A 21,261-nucleotide genomic window follows, 5' to 3' on the forward strand; every position below is an offset into this window, starting at 1 on the left:
ATGTCGGGCTCTGCACTGGCAGGGTGGAGCCTCCTTCGGATTGATTCTCTCTCTCTCTCTCTCTCTCTCACACACACACAAAATTAATAAACATTTAAAAAACCCCAATGTGACTATTATTACTAATGTAGAACTTCTCGCCCATTATCAAATGGCTTAAAATTTCTTTCAAAATCGAGACACTGACATTTCACTTGAAGTATCACAATAGAGAAGAACAGAATTGAACATATCTTTTCCTTAAGTCAAGAAAACGATGAGAAAGGTCTTCTAAGGGAATTCCACAGGTGAACTGAATGAATCTTTTATTTCCATAGGAAAAGAAATATTTTTAATGGCATAAATATAAATTCACAAAACCAATCTGGTTTTGGCAAGAAAATGAAAGCAGACTATTTTCAATGAGTAAGGTGGATATGGGCAGTATGGTTTGCTTCTGAGCTTCAAAATCAAAACAGGAAGCTTTGAAAGAGCTGAAGTTTCCTACCATATAATTTTTTATCTAGCAGTAGTTTGGTAACTGTGAAGACTGAATTTTCTTTGTCACAAAACAGCAAGTTCTGAAATGATCAAGTAATTCACTTTACCTTTCAACCTTTTCAAGTAAACTGGAACATCACTCTTAATACTTTTGGAATCCTCTTCTGTTCTTTCCCATAGCATCTGAGGAGGGTTGTTCTGTGCTAGCCAGTCAGCTACTTTATTTTCCGGTGCCATCATTCCTGTTTGAATCCCTGGTAGGTCTTGAGTTCCGGGAGAGGACTTCTTGGACTTGTGGCGCTGATCAGAAGCAAATTTTGTCACATGGTCTCTAATAGTTACCTTCCCTGGGGTACTGTCATCAAATTCAATGGTGAATGAAGCATGCCCTGCACCTGCTGTATGGGAACTTGGTGTGTCTTTTGTCGGGATTTCATGAATAGTGCTCTCTGCTATTTGTGATGGCTGCTGAAATTCTTTGGTAGGGATTTCAAAGTAACTCGGTTCCCTACAGAGAGGGAAAAGTACATCTTCACTTGCAGCTGCAGACTGTTCCTCAACGTGCTTGGCATCTATGCTGCACCCTAATAAAAAAATAAGAGAAAATTCAAAATATTTGGGAGCTTCTAGCACAGAAGGAAATATAATCATGGCCATTTGTATTACGCCATGAGAATCAGAAGGCAGATCAGAGCCTGGATGAAAAACCGGCAAATGTCAGAGAGAAGAGATGTCGACTATAAACACAGCGTTCAGGTACCAACAGAAGATGCAAGAGAAGCCGCGACAGCAAGAGATGGATCCTTCATGGCTAGACCGTATTTTTTCCAAATTGGATCCAGAAATCATCCAAGTGCAAAAGAACTGAAATCAAATGTGGATGGAGATGCACGTTCAACATACATATCTTAGAGTGACAGAAAAAATAGGAATTTCCTTATCAAGTCAGGAGGATGAAATATGTATGAACAAAAAGTACATCTTCTGCACAAAGTAAAATAAACATGAGGTCACCATGTGAGCAATATTCTAGAAGTAATTATTCCACTTACCATTCTTCACCATGACACTGAGAGGCATTACTTCTCGAATTACAAAAATAACATTGATGTGCGATCCTTGTGAGAAGATGGATACATTTTGTAAAGAATGAAAGAATAACTAAAGATAAAACATGGTTTGCTTGCAGCACTGCGATCCAAGCAGCAGTGTGAAAGAAATAGGTTAAAAATAGAAAACTTAGTTGCCAGCCAATAAGCCCAGAAGAAAATTCACGTATATGTCTATACATGTGTCAGAATATGCACAAGTGTCAAGAATTCTTGGAGGAAAGCTGAATTAAATCTCAGATCAAAACAACCAGAGTTGGCAGAAGAAGTGAGCAACGCTGGGGTGCTGTCACTATTGTTCTGCTGTCTCAGAAATGAATATAAAGGTATAAAAATGCATTTATACATAACATATGTAAATGAATAAGTAAACAAAATACATAAATGAAAATGATAACTGAAAAATTTTTGTAAACTGTGTTACCAGATACTACAAATGCAAAAAATAAATAAAGAAATAAAAAAGATTAAGCTGCTCTATTTTTCAGGAAGCAAAAGAACCATAGCCATTATTAAGATGATAAAGAGTTCAAATGAAAAACATTTTCCTAAAGCTCATAAAAGTACTCCGTTTTTAAACAGATTGATGGGAAAACCGTATGCAGGTAATTTATTAGGAGGAAAGGCAATACAGGGAGACTAGGCTGTTTCCAGTCATTCCCCAATTAAGTGAAGTAATATTTGGTCTCTTGAAGCATCGAATATTAGATCTTGATGGGATTCTTCAGGTGCTGTAATTGAATTCTTGGCAGTACTCTCTGAATATAAACAAACATCAAACTGTTTGCTTTCAGGTAACAAGAAGGGGACAGCAACACTGCTGTCATACAGGGTGTGGAACAGGGTATAGAGAACATCAAGCTCCAGTCCCCCCGCCTCCCAAAACAAAACACTACACAGAAGGTAAACAGAGTATCTAACAAAAACAACTTTCAATGTAAAAATTATTCTTATCAAAGTATACTTAATTTTTCTTATAACTGAAAATGAAAAATGTGCATCAGAAAATACATCAAAGCAAAAATTTTACATGCTAATTGGAAGAAGAGATTATACAAGACTAAACAACCTAAGTCATGTTTTAAAAATTTCTTTCAGAGTTAATTCATCTTTATCTTAATAAAAAAATGTTCACTTGGATTCTGTTTACTCTGAAGGCCTGTCATTTAAAATTTCCATGACAGTAAAATTAGGCACTTCCCATGTATTAATGAATTCACTAATAAATGCTATTTGTAGTTTTTCATACATGGACTTATTTCCTGTTCATTACGGTGTACTGTACTTGGTCAATTCCATATAGGACAACTGGCTTATAAACCTATCCTCTCTTACCTATGTATCTATCTATCTATACACATGTATACAATCACTCAGTCATTTATTATCTGCTTTGCTCATCTTTCTAGCAACAGGATAATACTGGCTGGGAATAAGGGGTGGTACTTTCTTACTACCACTACCAGATACCCAAATAAAATGATGTGGCTGAAGTGCAAGCCCAAACCGTGAAAAGCTGCTCCGGGGGTACAACACTTACCATCTATTTGTCATTCATGATTTAAAGGAATATTTTCCTAATTTTCCTTCCTTGTGAAGGAAAAGTTCACAGTTAATACTGACATACTTTCAACATGTTTTCACATTATAACACATAAAAACAGCCTAGATCAACTGCACACCACTGTTTTAAAGGTTATCACCCCTTAGTCCTACATCCAAGTCACCTTTACTTCAAGGACTGGAAACCTGAGACTTACACAACTTATCCAGAAATCAGTTATCTTGCCACATCAGGTAGCACAGTAGAGAGGAAAGGCAGCATATTATGATCTGATGAATCCTGTGTCTGTCAGTCTTTAATTCTCATTTTTCTCGTCGGAAATAATGGTATCTATCCATGAGATCACTGTCATGATCCAGTGAGGTTCAGTATTAAGTGACATAATGTACATTACCCAGAACAAAGACTGGCACAAAGTAGGCACAAAAATAAATGTTTCTCTCTTTTCCCCAACTCTCCAACATAGCTAAGAATTAGGGAAACAAGAAAAACTAACTCTAAAAAACTCAAGAAGGATACAATAACACCTATACTCCCATATTCATGACCTTTACTAACAGAAAAGTCACTCACTCAAGAGTCTTTTTACTATCTGCACAGACACATGTAGCAAACCTGAAGTGAGGATTAAGGTAAGATACACTGCACCAAGAAGTAAGGGTCAGACAGATGGCAGGAGTAAGACAAAAAACAAGAGCTTGGGACCCAGCTCAGAACCACAACAGTCCAGAACCATTCTGTGCAGAGGGCCAACAGTCCCACACCCCGTAATGTCTCCCAAGGCTGTCATGTGATGTATCACACTGCAGTAAGTGACATCCATCATGATGACTTTGGGTCATAAACCAGAAACTTATATTATATTCAGGCTTCTCCACTTGAGAAGACAGTGATATGGGTAATTCGTTAACAGAAATATAGAAAATGGTCAAACTTTTACAGAAATTGTCAGTTGTAAAAGTTCAGTCATTTGGAAAATTCATTACGTGAAGGAATTCATCTCTCTGGAGATGATAAAAACAGATCAAGTGTGGACCTACTATACTTGGGAAATGTAGGCCTACTAGAAAAATTATTGGGAAAATTAATACAGAAGAATAAAACTGCTCTATCTCAGAACACTGATGGAACAGATTCTGGAAATCTGTTTAACATTCATTTACCTTCAAACTCAGTTCTGTTTATACCAAATTAAGTAAATTAATATATTAAATATACTAATATTTTGAGTATACTAATAGTCTGTCATAATCTCAACTGCTAGGTATTTAAAACTATTTAATAACTGATTATGCTAGAATTGCTTATCTAAATCAGAAGAGAAAATGGGGACAATACACCTCCAAGAAAGCCATTCCCTTCATTCTTCTGTACGAAATTAAGAAATATTCAATTCCAGATGCTAAAGGCAATGATGAAAGCACATTCACTCAGCCTAGAACATACATCCAGCCTGGCATATTCAAGGACTGCAAATAAAGACTAGGAAACAGCAAAAGGAGTCACAACTTGAAAGTTTCCAAATTTAGTGTGATTAGATGAAAATCAACGTAAAAGAGCCAGAGCTTTATTCCTCACAGCTGCACACACCTTCTTTTCAAACACACCTCTGCAACACTAGAAGACCTTTAGATGTAACCTACGTAAATGTTTACACCAAGTTAGCAGGCCCTGGGCGCACCTATAGCTAAAGTGAGGGCAGTTCTCCTTTTTAATTGGACTAAAAATACTCGGACAATTTCTGGAGAATTAGATTGCTCCAGTATATACATTTGCTTCCAGGGTTAGGTCTGTAGGAGATTCTGGACACATGTGGACCCACTGAGAGGACATAACAAATTACTAGGTCGCAGATACTCTATTAGCTTTTCTGAAATGTTCCCCCCTCCTAACAATTACTAAGATTTTGCATTCTAATAATGGGTAACCAAGAAGCAAGTCACTTTTTGTATTTACAAGTTGCATGCTTAAAGCATAAATGAATCACTTATATTTCATAACTGGAAACATTTAATAACACTTTCAAAATGATCAAATTAAATAACTACCCATCTTCAAACTGATTCTACAATCTCGGCTAGTATCATAAGTTATTTCAGGTCAGTAAACTGTTCCCCTCATCCTATATTGTAAAAACTGCCAATGATAAATCTGAAACAATAACATCCTTGCACTAACATAAGAAAGCAGATAAGATTCTCTCACAAGACACCTAATAGGCTAAATCTGGCTGGGTTCTTCAAGCAATTTAACACAAACATAAATCACTTAATTCCTTCTTACTCAAAAATAATCCCAAGATTATGAAACAGCTTTTGTCATCTGGCAAAAATGACACTCAATGAGACATGCCACATAAGCTGATAATCATTTAAGAATTTAGTTTCATTCACACAGATGGCCATGAGGGGAGACACCCCCCTATGCGGCCCTATACGCCCATTGTGGACTGAAGGGCTGAGAAAGGGAGAAAAACCAGTTGCTGATGACACTGTAGAGATGCCTTAGCCAACCCTGAAGAGGTACGGTTATTTAAGCCAGGAAATTTCTTTCCTGTTCAGTCTCAGGTAGCATTTGTTATTTGCATCTGATGTAATGCTGAATGATACTCAGTATGAATACTAAGTATTTCTAAGCTTGGACATGAAGAAAACTGCTGGTGGAGAGAAACAAGGAAGCTACGATGGGAATTTATTTGCAAAGTTGACAACTTCAGTTTGGGGCACTTGTAAAATTAAGTTGATAAAGCCAGCTTTCTTAGACCTGTCCAAGGTCAAATTAGCACATAAAGAACAGTGTTCTTAATTAATTATTTAATTTATTTATTATCTTGTACAATTAGGGTCGAAGGTAGAAAATTGAGAAGAGTTGTGCTGGGGTCTATCTTTGACTCAGTCAGACTTGGTTTTCCAGACTGCTCCCTGGTACCTGTGTTCAATTCCTACAGTTCTGGATTCTTATCTGACATTATCGTAGAAACTGCCCGTTTCACCCTTTGGTGTTGATGTCTTTGCCAAGTCCTTACGTGACGAATGACACCTCCATTCATTTCCTGGAAATCTTGACCCTTGCTGGATAAGGGCACTTGGTTCATTACTAAATCCCTCCAGCAACACAAGAATATGTTCCTTGACTATTAATGTGACCCAGAACTAATTTTTCATTCTGGCTGAACTTGGCTAGTCTTGCTACCATATCCCAACAAACAAAGCAAACTGAGGTTTTAAATAAGTGTTAATTTTATATCACATTTCTGAACATAATAGAAACTGTTCATTTAAAAACATGATTATATACCTGTGAATCTAAGGAAACACACAATTCGTTTGTGCCCACTATTTTGGTCTAATTGAAACATTTTAATAATTCTTTTTAAATACCTTAAATGCTCAATTACATTATTAATCTATTTTCCAAGTTTTAATCTCATAAGTTGGAAAAACCTTTTAAATAAAATGATACTGGAATTAATACTTTATATGAGAATCATTCATAATAAACTTAAAATGACAACATCATTAAGACATTCATCAACATTTTTTATTAAATTAAGGAGTAGTAGATATCTTTTTTTCAGAGTTGCCAGATTTTTGTTTAATTACAAATTCTTCCCCAAATGTCCATTTAATGTCACAGTCTTGAGATTTTCCTTACCTGCTGTTCCGGTTTCATGACTTTTTTCTTCAGGTTTGCCATTTGACTTGAAAGCCCTTTGTTCATCCACCTCATCATCCCCCCACCATGATGGCTGCCCATATAATGGAGTACCACGGGGCATCGCAGAAATATCTGGAAAAGGTGAAAAAAAAATCTGTCTAAAGCATATGAAACAGAAAAAAAAAATGGTTTTGCAGAATGCTAGAATTGCCTGGCTAATTTATTAAATGAAAACAACATATAGTCTAGATAGTTGAAGAGTACTCTAAGTTGAAAAACTTAGTTTTTGTGTCAGACCTTATTCAATGTTGGACATGACTAAATAAATGAAATTTTGCACTGGCTGATATCTAAGTAATGCACACTGCTGTAACCTAATAGCTTTTTGCTAAGGTGTACTCAGTATTTTGGTATACAGAAATGGCTCATTAAGTAAGTCGAGATAAAAGACAAAAGTGAGTTTTGGTATGAATGACCATGAAAAAGTTTTTTTAAGCCTAGGGGGACTGTACAGTAACTAAATTTAACCTAGATGTTAACATGACTAGTAGATTTATATTTGAGCAAATTTGGTAATGCCTATTCTATTAATTAAAAAAAAATGTTTTTGTATGAATAGGATTATTTATGTAGAGCAGTTCCTGGAACATCATATACACAATAATAATTATGATGACATAATATCATTGGATATTTCCTTTTATTTTTTTAGATTTTTCATTGTTATTTTCAAATTTTTTTTAACATTTATTTACTTTTGAGAGACAGAGAGAGACAGAACACGAGCAGGGGAGGGGCAGAGAGAGAGGGAGACACAAAATCGGAAGCAGGCTCCAAGCTCCGAGCTGTCAGCACAGAGCCTGACACAGGGCTTGAACTCACGAACCATGACATCATGACCTGAGCCAAAGCTGGATGCTCAACTAACTGAACCACCCAGGTGCCCCTGGATATTTCCTTTTAATTCACTTGTTATAATTCAAAAAAAGCAGACAAACATTAAATAAAAATATTGAAAACTATATTTATTTCTCTCAAATATTTAAATATATTAAACACACCTACATATAACTGTCATATATAATTATGTGTTATAAAATGCTTTCTAATGAAAGCGTTGGCTGTATTAAAACCTACTCTAAAATTGTCATTATTACAAATTTACATGGACATGGCCAACTTTTTTAGAACAAAGGATGCAATTTCTTCCTAACCACGTATAAATATGGTATTTCCAAACAGGTTAACTTACCCACGGCTTTTTCCTCAGACTTCAGTGCTTCTGTGGCTTTATGCTGCACCTCTGCTGATGTATCTGCTCCCTTTGAATCCAGGCTTTTGGCACACGCAGATTTTGATAACTCTGATTCTGAAGATTTTTGGGACAGCTGAAGCTGAATGGTAAACTTCTCATGCTATAAGACATTTAAAAATGGAAGTGAAACATCCAAGAGTGAAATCGACCCTAGCAAATGGTGGATTTACAAAGGAAATAAGTAAAAAATTTTTACCTTTAGTGCTTCTTCAGGGACCCTCATTTCTCCTCGAACTACAGTGAAAAGATTTGTATGTAAACAAGGCTAAGGAAGAATATATTTCAAAATTGTGATAATCAAGCTTAAAATAATCAAAGATAATTTAGGAATTGTCCTATTTTCAATAGGTAATTACAACAGAAGTATCATATTCCCCTTAAGAGTTAAATGTTAAAATATGCTCATAACTGTGAGGACTTTACTTTTTAAATACCAGAGAAAAATCTTGGGGCACCTGGGTGGCTGCTCAGTTGGTTAAGCGTCTCACTTCAGCTCAGGTCATGATCTCACGGTGCGTGGGTTTGAGCCCCGCGTGGGGCTCTCTGCTGACAGCTTGGAGCCTGGAACCTGCTTTGGATTCTTTGTCTCCCTCTTTCTCTGCCCCTCCCCATTTGTGCTCTCCCTCTCTCTCTCTCTCTCTTTCAAAAATAAACAAACATTAAAAAAAATACATACTAGAGAAAAATCTTAAAATCTAGCAAATAATTCTAAACTTAATAACGGCCTTCAGGAAGTAAATAACTGGGTAATAAATCAGAGCACAAAGACATGTTCAGTTCTCACAAACAAACAATATGACTACAAAGAAGAAAAAGCACCTGGATCAAATTATATTAATACTTAATCACAAAAATGTAAAAGGAAGTATGTCATCAGTGATTATCCAACAGCAAATCCTGAAAGAATTCGATTACTCAGACTTCACAAGCATTGATAAAAATGAAGCTCACTCTGAAAGTGCAAAATAAATTCTATAATTAGGGTCCTTACAACAACCACAATCACCCCTTTCCTCCAGACATTGCAATCAGGGTCTTATCACACTGACAAACAACTGATTCTATACAATTAGAACCAAATGCTAGAAATAATGGGTGCTTTCATTATTATGCCAAAAAGAACAATGCCTCTGTATATTAAAAAACATCTTTCACTAAACAGTAGAGGTCACATTTCCCACCATTACTTAACCGTGTACTAAAAGGACTTTTATAACCATGTACTAAATTCTATTATCCTTTACCAATTCATAGCACCCTATGACTTCAAGGCTAGAAAGCTGTAATTATCACAAATGATTGGGGTAAAAATAGTTCCCATGCATAAGGAGCAGTAAACTTGCAAATGAGTTTTTAACTTCTATTTCTGTTCATTAAAATGATAAAAATTCAGAATTTTTTGGAATTGTAAAGAGCTTTAGGGACTATCCTGTTTAATTCCTGTTTAATATCTCATCCTTCTCTTCTATACATAGGGAACTTGAGGAATGGAAGGGCAAAACCTAAGACGAGAATCTTGTCAGCTGAAACCCAGTCCAGGGTTCCTGTAGCTGTGAAATATTAGAGTTTTCCTTTTTTGTTATATGTATATGCTGATACATATTTGCTGACATATATGAAAATAAGTATTTCATAATTAGTAATTTCATACTTAATGAAAAATAAAAGTCCAGTAACTTTGTTTTACACCCAAGAAATGCATGAACAGCTGGAGGAGATTCACAGCATTTGCATACTTCCAATGGAAAACACAGTGTCTCAAAAAAACAGAAAGCCATTTCCATTTTTTCAATGGGAAACACCAATGATTTTAGCCTGCTCTGGGGGTTTTCCGGTGCTCCATTCAAGTTTATTGCTGAGGGAGTTCCAGGCTGTCCCCTAAGGCTAGTGTGGGGGTCTTATGTTTACACTTAAGACTCCTTGAAGATCTGGGAAAACTTGAGAGAGCCCACACTTCTTGGGGTCAAACACTTTATCTTTCGAAAAGTTTCATGTGTGCGAAGCCAAAGGTTTCAAGGATCCTCTTGTTTGGGTCATGAGTTCACCTGAGAACACCGGGCTGGCTGGGAGATTCTGAGACTGCCCTAATTCCAGCTTAGCTACCTTCTTCCTAATGTAACTTCCTAAGTTATAAAAAGTTTAAAATCCTACTTGTTAAAAATTGTATTTGTTAGGTTATTTCCCTGTTTCTTTACATCGGGCTGTGATTGCGATTTTACATCTTCCCTATGCTCAGTTTATTCAAGAAATGTTTATTGGGGCACCAGGGTGCCTCAGTAGGTTAAGTGCCTGACTTCGGCTCAGGTCATGATCTCCTGGTTCGTGGGTTTGAGCTCAGCATCTGGCTCCACAATTACAGTGTGGAGCCTGCTTGGGATTCTCTCTTTCTCTCTGCCCCTCCCCCACTTGTGCTCCCTTCAGGGAGCTGTCTCTAAATAAATAAACTTTAAAAAAAAATGTTTATCTACAAGTGGGGTCAAAGAAACTCATCTGCATACTAGTAATGCATTCAAAAACATCTTATCTAAATGTTATCTCTTATCTAGATGATCTTAGCTAGATAAAACATCTTATCTAAATGACAATTAAAGCTAACTAAAAGGAGGGCAACATTTTGAACAGTTTTAGTTACTCCTAGGGCCTTAAAACAACAGGTGTCAGTGTGAACATGCATCTCAAAAGTCATTTTAAAAATTAATTTAAGTTGCTTCACTCGGGAGATACCACACACTTACAGAAGAAATCAAATATTATATATGAGCTTTTGTTGCTTGGTACGAGGTTTCCAGTGTTAAGGTTTCAAAAGATGCTGTATTTTCAAACTGTTTAATGGGCATTAATACAATATTCTCTCAAAAACTGTATTACTAAAAAGAATGTGACTTTCATGGTGTTGAAGACACTGGATGCCACAACAAATGAGAATACCTGAATTATTTTACACAATGAAAGATACATTCTTTTTCTAAAATTTATGTGTCTTATATGTGTGATTTAAAATACATATATAGTAAGACTACCCTTAAAAATTTTCCTTAAAGTTAGCCAAAAACTTGTCTGTTTGGATCTTCTCCTTAGAAATATGAGAAATTTAGGGGCACCTGGGAGGCTCAGTCGGTTAGGTGTTCGACTTTGGCTCAGGTCGTTATCTCACTGTTTGTGGGTTCTAGTCCCGTGTCGGGCTCTGGGCTGACAGCTCGGGGCCTGGAGCCTGCTTCGGATTCTGTGTCTCCCTCTCTCTCCCTCCCACTCAAAAATAAATAAACATTAAAAAAAACCAAAACATTGTTTTAAAGAAATATGGGAAATTTAGGGGTGCCTGCGTGGCTCAGTTGGTTAAGCATCCAACCCTTGATTTCAGCTCAGGTCATTATCTCCCTGTTTGTGAGTTCAGGCCCCCCATCAGGCTCTGTGATGACAGTGTGGAGTCTGCTTGGTATTCTCTCTCTCCCTCTCTCTGCCCCTCCTCTGCTCGTGTTCTCTCTCTCCCTCTCAAAATAAATAAATACACATTAAAAAAATATACACAGGAAATTTGTTTGACTACATTCATAATAAAATACACAATTACGCTAAAATAGATTGCACATTGTATTAACAAGGCAGGTCCTAGAAGATGGCAAAGTTAAAAAAAAAAAAAAAAGTTCATAGCAGAAAACCTTCCAAGGGTAAAATTTTATTTCTTTAAGCAAACTTTCTACTAGCTTAAGTTTGTCTTTATCTTCAGAAAGATGTATTGTTTTGTTCTGGAAGATCAATTCCTTTGTCCAGCTTTTAGAAAACCTTGTTCTAAAACAACTCCTTTAAACTTTTCTTCTATGACTTTATTCCATATCTAATACCTCATGTCAATTTCTTAAATTTAGCTCTCTCAAACTTTGGAAACATCCTCCATTTTTGAAATCTGGAAAGTGTGTTCATGCTTTGTTGTGGAGATCAATCACATTAATCAGGAAGAACCCTAACTTCTCTAAATGAAGAGTCTTTGATTTTTAGTTATGTTTATCCCCTTCCTGATCATTTTAGCAGCCATGATCTGGACCCAAACACACAATGCCATAGGTAATGTTCCAATTATAGATAAATCATCATCTTAAAAGACACGACAATGATTTTTACCTTGTTTCTAATACAATTAATCTGTTCCAATTATAGATAAATCATCATCTTAAAAGACACGACAATGATTTTTACCTTGTTTCTAATACAATTAATCCAATCGTTTTGTGGACATTATAGGAATAGACAACTACTTTGGGAAAAAGCAGGCCATTAAAAAAATTAAGGTACTGGGTTCTTTATAATAACCCTGAGATGACTGAGATGGTAAGGATTTTGAGATTTATGGTATTTAAGTAATGTTTAAATCATTTTCCACTAAACATGGAAACCATATCATATTCTGATATTCCTTCTAGTTCACCAGTGATTCCATCTTTTTTTTCTTTTTAATGTTTATTTTTGAGAGAGAGATAGAGTGCGATCAGACACAGAGAGAGGGAGACACAGATCTGAAGCAGGCTCCAGGCTCTGAGCTGTCAGCACAGAGCCCGACGCAGGGCTCGAACTCATGAACCATGAGATCACGACCTGAGCCAAAGTTGGATGCTTAACTGACAACCACCTAGGCACCCCTGCATCTTAATCTTTTTTAAACTGGTTCCTTATCTCTCCCACCTCTTAATACTGGTATAGAATAGGTTTCAGTTCTTGGATCTCTTACCAATCTATATTCACTACTATATTAACTACTACTTTTCCAGACACATGAAAGCTGAAAGAATTCATCACCAGCAAAACCATACTGCAAGAAATGTTAAAGGAAGCCCTGAGCAGAAAGAAAATGATATCAGATGAGAAGAACAGATCTATAAAGAGGAGCGAAGAGCATGAGAAATGATAGTTACACTGGTTTAAGCTATAAGAGTACAATGGGCATAAAGATATAAGATATTTTTATTTCAATCTCATTAAAAGATAATTGGCCTTCCACTTGTAATAATGTAGTATGGAGTTTGTAACATCTAAGAATAGAGTTTGACAATCATAGCACAAAGGTCAGTACAGAAGAAATGGAAGTATACTACTGTAAGGCTCTTATACTATATGTGAATTGGTATAATATTGCTTGAAGATACAACTTAAAGAAGTAACTACAAATCTTGAAGCAACCAATCAAATAAAAAAGTTATAGTTAATAAGCCAATAAAAGACATAAAATGGCATCATACAAAATGTTCAAAAAAATCCAAAATAAATTAGAGGAAAAAGAAAACTGATGGCACAAATAGAACAAATATCAAGATGACAGAGGTAAACCTAATTATATCAATAATCACACTGAATGTGAACGACCTAAATCCCCAAATTAAGGCAGAAATGATCAGACTGAATAAAAAAAATACCAACTGTATGATGCCTACTTTAAATGTAAAGACACAAATAAGTTAAAAGCAAAAGAATATAAAAAAGAACAGAAAAGATGTTCCTTGCTAACGGCAATCCAAAGAAAGAAAGGAAAGAAAGAAGAAAGAGAAAGCTGGAACAACTAAATCAATGTCAAAACAAACTATATTTTAGAGCAAAGAACATTGTCTTGAATAGAGCAGGTCATTTTCTTTTATTTATTTTTTTTAAGTTTATTTATTTATTTTGAGGGAGAGTGAAAGTGTGAGCTGGGGAGGGGTAGAAAGAGAAGGAGCCAGAGAATCCCAAGCAGACTCCAAGCCCAGCACAAAGCCCTACTTGTGGCTTGATCTCATGACTGCGAGATCAAGACTTGAGCTGATATCAAGAGTTGAACACTCAACCCACTGAGCCACCTAGGTGCCCCCAGCAGGTCAATTTATAATAATTAATGGGATCAATTCATCAAGAAGACATTTTAATCCTAAATGTTTATGTACCTAATAACCAGGTTTTGAATTATATGAAGAAAAACTACTGCAAGGAGAAATAAGCAAATCCATAATTATAGCCTAAGATTTCAATACTGATCTCTCAATTAACAGAACAAGTAGACAATCATTCGGTAAAATATAGAAGGTGTGAACCAAATTGGCCTGACATTAATAGAACACTCCACCCAAACAACAGAAATGCACATTCTTTTCAAGTACATATGGAGCACTTACCAGGAGAGATAAATTAGGTATATTCTGGGCCATAGGACAAGTCTCAATAAATTTAAAACGGTTTGAGACATACAAAGTATGTTCTCTCATCAGCATGGAATTAAATTAGAAATTAATAACAGAAAGTCTCTGGGAAAATCTCCAAATTACTTAGAAACTAACAAACTTATTCAAAATTATTTGAATAACCAGTACTCAAAAATCAAGAGAAATCAGAAAGTATTTTGAACGGTAGAGCAGTACTTAGGAGAAAATTTATAGAACTAAAAGCCTATATTAAAAAAAAGGTCTCAAACGAATAACCTCAGTTTTTATCTAGGAAAAAGAAATTAATAAGATACAAATCAAAGAGAAAATAGAGGAAACTCAGTTAAACCAAAAGCTTGTTTTTCTCAGAAGATTCTTCCCATTTTCTCCATGAAATTCACTCTACCCACAGAATTCTGTCAGTTAATGGTGACTCTACTTTTCCAACCGCTGAGATCAAGTGCCAAATCTTGGACTTTCTTTCATTCTACTTCCAATCTAATCAAGAATATTACTGGCTTCCTCTTCAAGATGCACCCATAATCTGATTCCTCACCACCTCCTCTTTCACCACCCTGCTGTAAACCTCTGACTCACTTGGGGCTACTACACAGCCTCCTAACTCACCTCCCTCTTTTCACCGCGGCCCACTTCCATCCTTAGTCTTCTTGAACAAGAATAGCCACAGAATGTTTCTAAGTAAGTCATTATCATGTCACTCTTCTGGTCAAACCCCTGTAAATGGCTCCCCATTTCACTTAGAAGTCAAAATCCTTGCAATGGTCTGTTAGGGCTGATGTGCACCCTGCTCCCATACCCCATCTTCCTACTCTTTACTGGTCCCAACCACAATGACTTTTGAAGGCTGTTCTTCAAACATGCCAAACATGTTGCTGCTTCAAGTCCTTTGAATTTAACTCTTCTATCTTCCTGAAGAGCAATTTCCCCTGATATCCATATGGCCAGCTTCTTTACTTTCTCCTTATCTTTGCTCCACTGTGGGCTCCATGAATATCCTTTTTTAAAATTACAACCTCTCACTCACCACCACGAGCTCTCTGGATCCCCCAGTTACACTTTTTCTCCATAGAACTTATCATCCTCTACTATTCTTTTTTTGTGTTCTGTCAGCTTCCTTCAACCCCATTAGAGTATAATCGCCAGGAGGACAAGTATAATCGCCAGGAGGACAGAGTGGTCTGTTTCTTTCACTTTCGTGTCCCCAGACCATGGGAACAAGGATCTCCCAGCACACAGGAGATACACACATTTAATAACTGTGAAGTGAATAACCTTAGGCTTGCATATCTGCTAAAGTTTGGCCACTTGGACACTTAAGATCTCCTTTTTGATTACTGCAGGGATTATTATCCCTCATGAGTTTATAGTCATTTCTTAAACTTGGATATTTTTTCCATTACTGGCTTTTCCAAATCACTTAATTTCTTTAATTAGAAAAGCGCTTGTGGCAGATAAATTTTGTGTCTTCAGTTCTATCTCAATTCATGGTAAGATGTTCCTTCTATTACTGTGACATTGTAATAAAGAGTTTTCCACTCCAAAGAAGAGGAGTTTGTAAACTGGCTAACTATTAAGCTTAATTTTAATAAAAATAAAGCACAATTATTTCAGCCAAATATAAAACAGGTAAATGTAACATATAAAATTTGTTTTAAAAATTTCATCCCATACAATAAAATTTCATCCTAATGTTCATTTATGTATAGTTTTCAAAAATCATAAGCAATAGGAGATGATATTTTAAAATAAAATTTACTGAGCCTACTCTGAAGATTTGGATAACAGTTCTGGTTCAACACTGATTCATAACACGAAGAAAGTCCTTTGGAACCAACAAAACATTTGTCCCAGCAACTCCTATTGCTGACTATTATGAGCTGGTATATAAAAAAGGAAGTATTAGTTCACTACTAAGAAATCACTACAGGGGCGCCTGGGTGGCGCAGTCGGTTAAGCGTCCGACTTCAGCCAGGTCACGATCTCGCGGTCCGTGAGTTCGAGCCCCGCGTCAGGCTCTGGGCTGATGGCTCAGAGCCTGGAGCCTATTTCCGATTCTGTGTCTCCCTCTCTCTCTGCCCCTCCCCCGTTCAAGCTCTGTCTCTCTCTGTCCCAAAAATAAATAAACGTTGAAAAAAAAAAAATTAAAAAAAAAGAAATCTTGGGGCGCGTGGGTGGCGCAGTCGGTTAAGCATCCGACTTCAGCCAGGTCACGATCTCGCGGTCTGTGAGTTCAAGCCCCGCGTCAGGCTCTGGGCTGATGGCTCAGAGCCTGGAGCCTGTTTCCGATTCTGTGTCTCCCTCTCTCTCTGCTCCTCCCCCGTTCATGCTCTGTCTCTCTCTGTCCCAAAAATAAATAAACGTTGAAAAAAAAAAAAAATTAAAAAAAAAAAAGAAATCACTACACAAATTGTAAAAGTGGGAGTTATTTCTCAGCAGTTGTTTTCTTTCCTTTTTTTTAATGTTTATTTGAGACAGAGAGGGAGAGAGCAAGCGAGCGAGGGAGGGGCAAAGAGAGAAAAAACAGGCTGCAGGAGAATCTGAAACAGGCTCCAGGCTCGGAGCTGTCAGCACAGAGCCTGACATGGGGCTCAAACTCACAAGCTGTGAGATCATGACCCGAGCTGAAGTCAGACGCTCAACGGACTGAGCCCACGCAGGAGCCCCTCAACAGTTTTCTCTTGATTTAAAAGTCAAAGTAAACATTATAGAGTTTTATTGAAACTCAGATTTTCTATTTTCTCATGTTTTGAATCAGATTAAGGAGGTATTTAAATTCAAAATATATTTATTTGCATTTATTGTTTGATGAAACTTTTTATGCTGGTGGAAAATGGTCCATGGATCAAGGCTTTAATGTTAATTCTTAATCATTTTCTGTGATTCATATTCTTAAAAGGATTTAAACATACAATTCATAAATACTAAGATTCAATGGTTTCACTTTTCAATGTTCCTTTGCTGTACAAGTATAAAGTTCATATGATGTGCTAAAAACTATTTTTCATAAATTTTAAGTTAAATCTAAAAAAAAAAAACAAAACTGGTTATGCTTTAAGAACAATTTTAAAGTGTTAGTACATTTATTTTATCTATGCATCAACTCCAGGTAGCTGAGACTACATTTGCTATAGTATAGTGATAAAAGTCCATCTGACTTGCCAATGTTTAATATATTCTTCAGTATTAAAGTCCAGATAAATGTAGTAACTGAAAAATGAAAACTCAAGAAAAACATTCAGTATAAGGTGGAATATGTATAATTTAATTAAATAAAGTAAGTCCCCTTTATTTCAAAGCTTTTTGCCTTATATGAATAGAAATGCTTTATTCTTCTTCACTAGTGGTTCTTTACTATACCCTAGGGAGGACAAAGTCATGTCCCCACTCACTTCTTAGAATCCTATTTTGTTACTTACTTATTTACTTATTAAAAGATTTTATTTTTAAGTAATCTCTACAACCAACGTGGGGCTCAAGCTCTGAGATCAAGAGTCGCATGCTCTACTGAATGAGCCAGCCAGGCGCCCCTAGAATCCTATTTTTAACGAAAGAATTTTAAATACACACTAACTGTATAATGAACTGAGCCAGGGAGTATGGGTCTCAGAAGATATAGGATACTGAAAACTCTGAGTTAAATAAGTGATAGAGACAGAATTCTTAAAACAGAGTAAAAGTACGAATGGGAAAAAAAGGTAGGGATAAGTTCTTACACTCCCCCTGGGACACTGATCTGTGCCATGCTCATCCAAACAACAACAAAATCCCTGGGCTGGGCTAATATTAAACAGTCCTTTGTCCTCTCCTTGTTACATTCTCTGATACCCAAATTACACATGTAAATACCACTGCTGAAACTATAGGGATGGGGGAAAAGCTGAGTCCATCAACTTTTCTAGGATTATTTTTAGGAATAGGCATAACAACCAGAAAATGTATGTATTATTTTTAAACATGTATTTTAATATGGGAGGGCAAAGAGACTTCTAGCATGCCTTTACTGAAAATTCTTAGATCAAGAAATGTTAATGTACATCAGAAAGCTTTATGAATAAATTCAATAAATGCACAAAATCATATAAGGATATCATATCCAAATCTCAGCTTATCTTCAAGTTTCAAGGTGATATAAGTCTGTTCTGGAATCCTTACATCATTCACAAAAGTCTACAAAGAGAGAAAAAGATCTTAGGTTATATATGAAGTATTGATTATTACATTTCAGACAAACAAACACTCAAACCTTATACTTAAAAATACATTAGCTATGGTGGCTAACACAGCTTGTGTATTACAAAATGTGCCATGCATCTTATAGGCTGATAAATGATTTTCATACTAAGTCTTTTATTAATAATTGAACACACAAAGAACCAGGCTGTACCTCCTCTAAGTCCATCACGCTGCCAAGACAAATATAGGCATTTAAAAATGATGCTAAGAAAAGCTCCTAATGTGAAGCTGGCAAATTGTAAAATACTTAACTTTTGATATATCATCAGGATGCAGGGGACTCAATTTTAGCTTTTTTTGGACAATTCTAATTATTTGTGAGGTCTGATGTTTCATTACTTTTTTAAAAAATTTATTTGAGAGAGAGCTCGAGCGAGTGGGGGAGGGGCAGAGAGAGAGAGAATCCCAATCAGTAGCTTGATGCAGGGCTCGAACTCAAAACAGTGGGATCATGACCTGAACCAAAACCAAGAGTCAGATGCTCAACTGACTGAGCCACCCAGGTGTCCCTATTCCATTTTTTAAAGTAAATTTTCTTTTTGTTCTTTAGAAGAATTCTAAGAATAAAAGTAATGAAATACTGGGGCACCTGGTGGCTCAGTCAGTTGAGCGTCTGACTCCTGGTTTCAGCTCTGGTCGTGATCTCACGGTTCATGGGTTCAAGCCCCACATTGGTCTCTGGACCTGCTTGAGATTCTCTCTCTCTCCCTCTTTCTTCTCTAACCTTTCCCCTGCTCACAAGCACATGCCCTCTCCTCTCTCTCTCTCAAAAAAAAAGAAATAAACTTAAAAAAAAAAAGGGAATAAAACTGCTATTCTATTTCACAATTGCCATATGAGTCTTTTAGACCTTTTTATGACTCTAAGATACATTATGGGATCTTACTGATCTTATTTTTCCTTTTTTTTTTGAAACACTGTGCTAGGGGCGCCTACGTGGCTCAGTTGGTTGGGCGTCCGACTTCAGCTCAGGTCACGATCTCGCGGTCCGTGAGTTTGAGCCCCGCATCAGGCCCTGGGCTGATGGCTCAGAGCCTGGAGCCTGCTTCTGATTCTGTGTCTCCCTCTCTCTGCCCCTCCCCCGTTCATGCTCTGTCTTTCTCTGTCTCAAAAATAAATAAACGTTAAAAAAAATTTTTTTTAAAAAAGAAACACTGTGCTATTTCACATCATTATTTTATCATTACTCATCAATTATTTCTAACTATGCTGAAAATGACCAACATAATAAGAAAACAGAAGAAAATGGAATTGCCCAGAACATTGCTATCCAACAGAAATATAGTGCAAGCCCCAAATGCAAGCCAAACATATACTATTAAATTTTCCAGTAGCTGTATTAAAAAAGTTAATATAAAAGGTGAGATTAATTTTAATGCTATATTTTAATCCAACCCATATATCCAAAATAGTACCATTTCAACAAATAATTAAATATTTTTCAATAAGAACTTGAACAATTCTGTATTTCACATTTTCACAGCATTCTTTCATCTTTTGATGTTTTCCAACACTTATTTGATTTAGTTTCTAAGTGGATAAATGCCCAAGGCAGGTATCTATCAGGTAACTAGAAGCAAAGATGATGTAAAAAGAAATAAATTAACCTTCTGTTAACAAATCTAAAACTGAGAAATGTTTTGCAATAATAGAAGAAAGCTATCATCTTAACAAAACTATAAGCTATCAAAGTCTTAAAAATAATGCATTTTGACAATACAATGCAAGAAGAACTAGAGATAATGATAAGCTAGAACCAGCTGGATATGTACTTGAAATTTGAAAAGCAACATTTACAAAACGGATATATATCCCAGGTCTCCCTTGAAAACTGATGAACAATACCCATTTTGTGTATTATGTACCTTTCAAACCAGAAAAACATGGAATAAAAATATGAGCTTGTCATGACTAATTTTTACTTAAAATTTCAAGTTGTTTTTCATTATCCTTTTATCCTTACTTCCGCAAATTATTTGTAAAAAGACAAAGAGTCAACTAGACACAGATGGCAAATGGTGATGACTATTTTTCCTGGCACGTTGGAAGTTAAATTGGAATTTGCTAGATTCACAGAACACAGAACAATGTTATACTTAACTGCCCAGAGTGCAGATATCATATAAATACCCAAAAGTTTTCCTCTGATAAGCTGAAACGTTAAAAATTACTTTTTTCCTAGTGAATTCCATTTTTTAAAATCTTCTATTTTATTGGATTTGAGATGGCCATAATACCTTATCTGGGAAAGCTCCCTCCATGGTGAGGAAGTTCAGAAGGGTCCTAAGTGACATACAGTAAAATATTACAGGAAATTATGTGATTACGGTCATATGCTCAAATTCCTATGCACGACTAGCACTTTGTAATAGGTCACAGAATACCAATTTATAAATCTATAGAAAAAATTAGAAGTTATAGTCTTAATTTCAAGCACAGATATATGAAGACAGTGGCATACTGCTAAAACTTGAGATCACACCTTAGTATGATGCATGAGTAATCCTAGAAAATAAGCTTCCAACATCCTTCACAGAAAGATTAAAATGTTAATATAAAGAAAATTTTGAATACAGGCATTTATAAGCTTTAATTTCATGTTCATTTCCAAAATGAACATTTTACAGTGTTTTAAAAGTTACACCCTGAGGCAGGCACCTGGGTGGCTCATTCAGTTAAGTGTCTGACTTTGGCTCAGGTCATGATTCTCATGGTTCGTGA

General features: G+C 36.0%; 1 protein-coding gene across 11 annotated transcripts in view; it reads right to left on the bottom strand.

Moving 5' to 3' along the window:
* The window catches only part of CEP170 (centrosomal protein 170), a 126,615-nt gene that overhangs the window by 51,726 nt on the left and 53,628 nt on the right, over positions 1-21,261 (bottom strand). For all 11 annotated transcript variants that reach the window (XM_086694736.1, XM_086694747.1, XM_086694743.1 and 8 more), the window contains exons 4-8: positions 18,393-18,474; positions 8,322-8,377; positions 8,063-8,225; positions 6,808-6,942; positions 588-1,064 (exon numbers count right to left, since the gene is read on the bottom strand). In XM_086694736.1, the coding sequence (XP_086550862.1) occupies positions 588-1,064; positions 6,808-6,942; positions 8,063-8,225; positions 8,322-8,377; positions 18,393-18,474 (913 nt within the window). The remainder of the gene's footprint in view (positions 1-587; positions 1,065-6,807; positions 6,943-8,062; positions 8,226-8,321; positions 8,378-18,392; positions 18,475-21,261) is intronic.

The sequence above is a fragment of the Puma concolor genome, chromosome E4 (assembly GCF_028749965.1).
Source record: "Puma concolor isolate L17-30 chromosome E4, mPumCon1.1.hap2, whole genome shotgun sequence".
NCBI classification, from domain to species: Eukaryota; Metazoa; Chordata; class Mammalia; order Carnivora; family Felidae; genus Puma; species Puma concolor.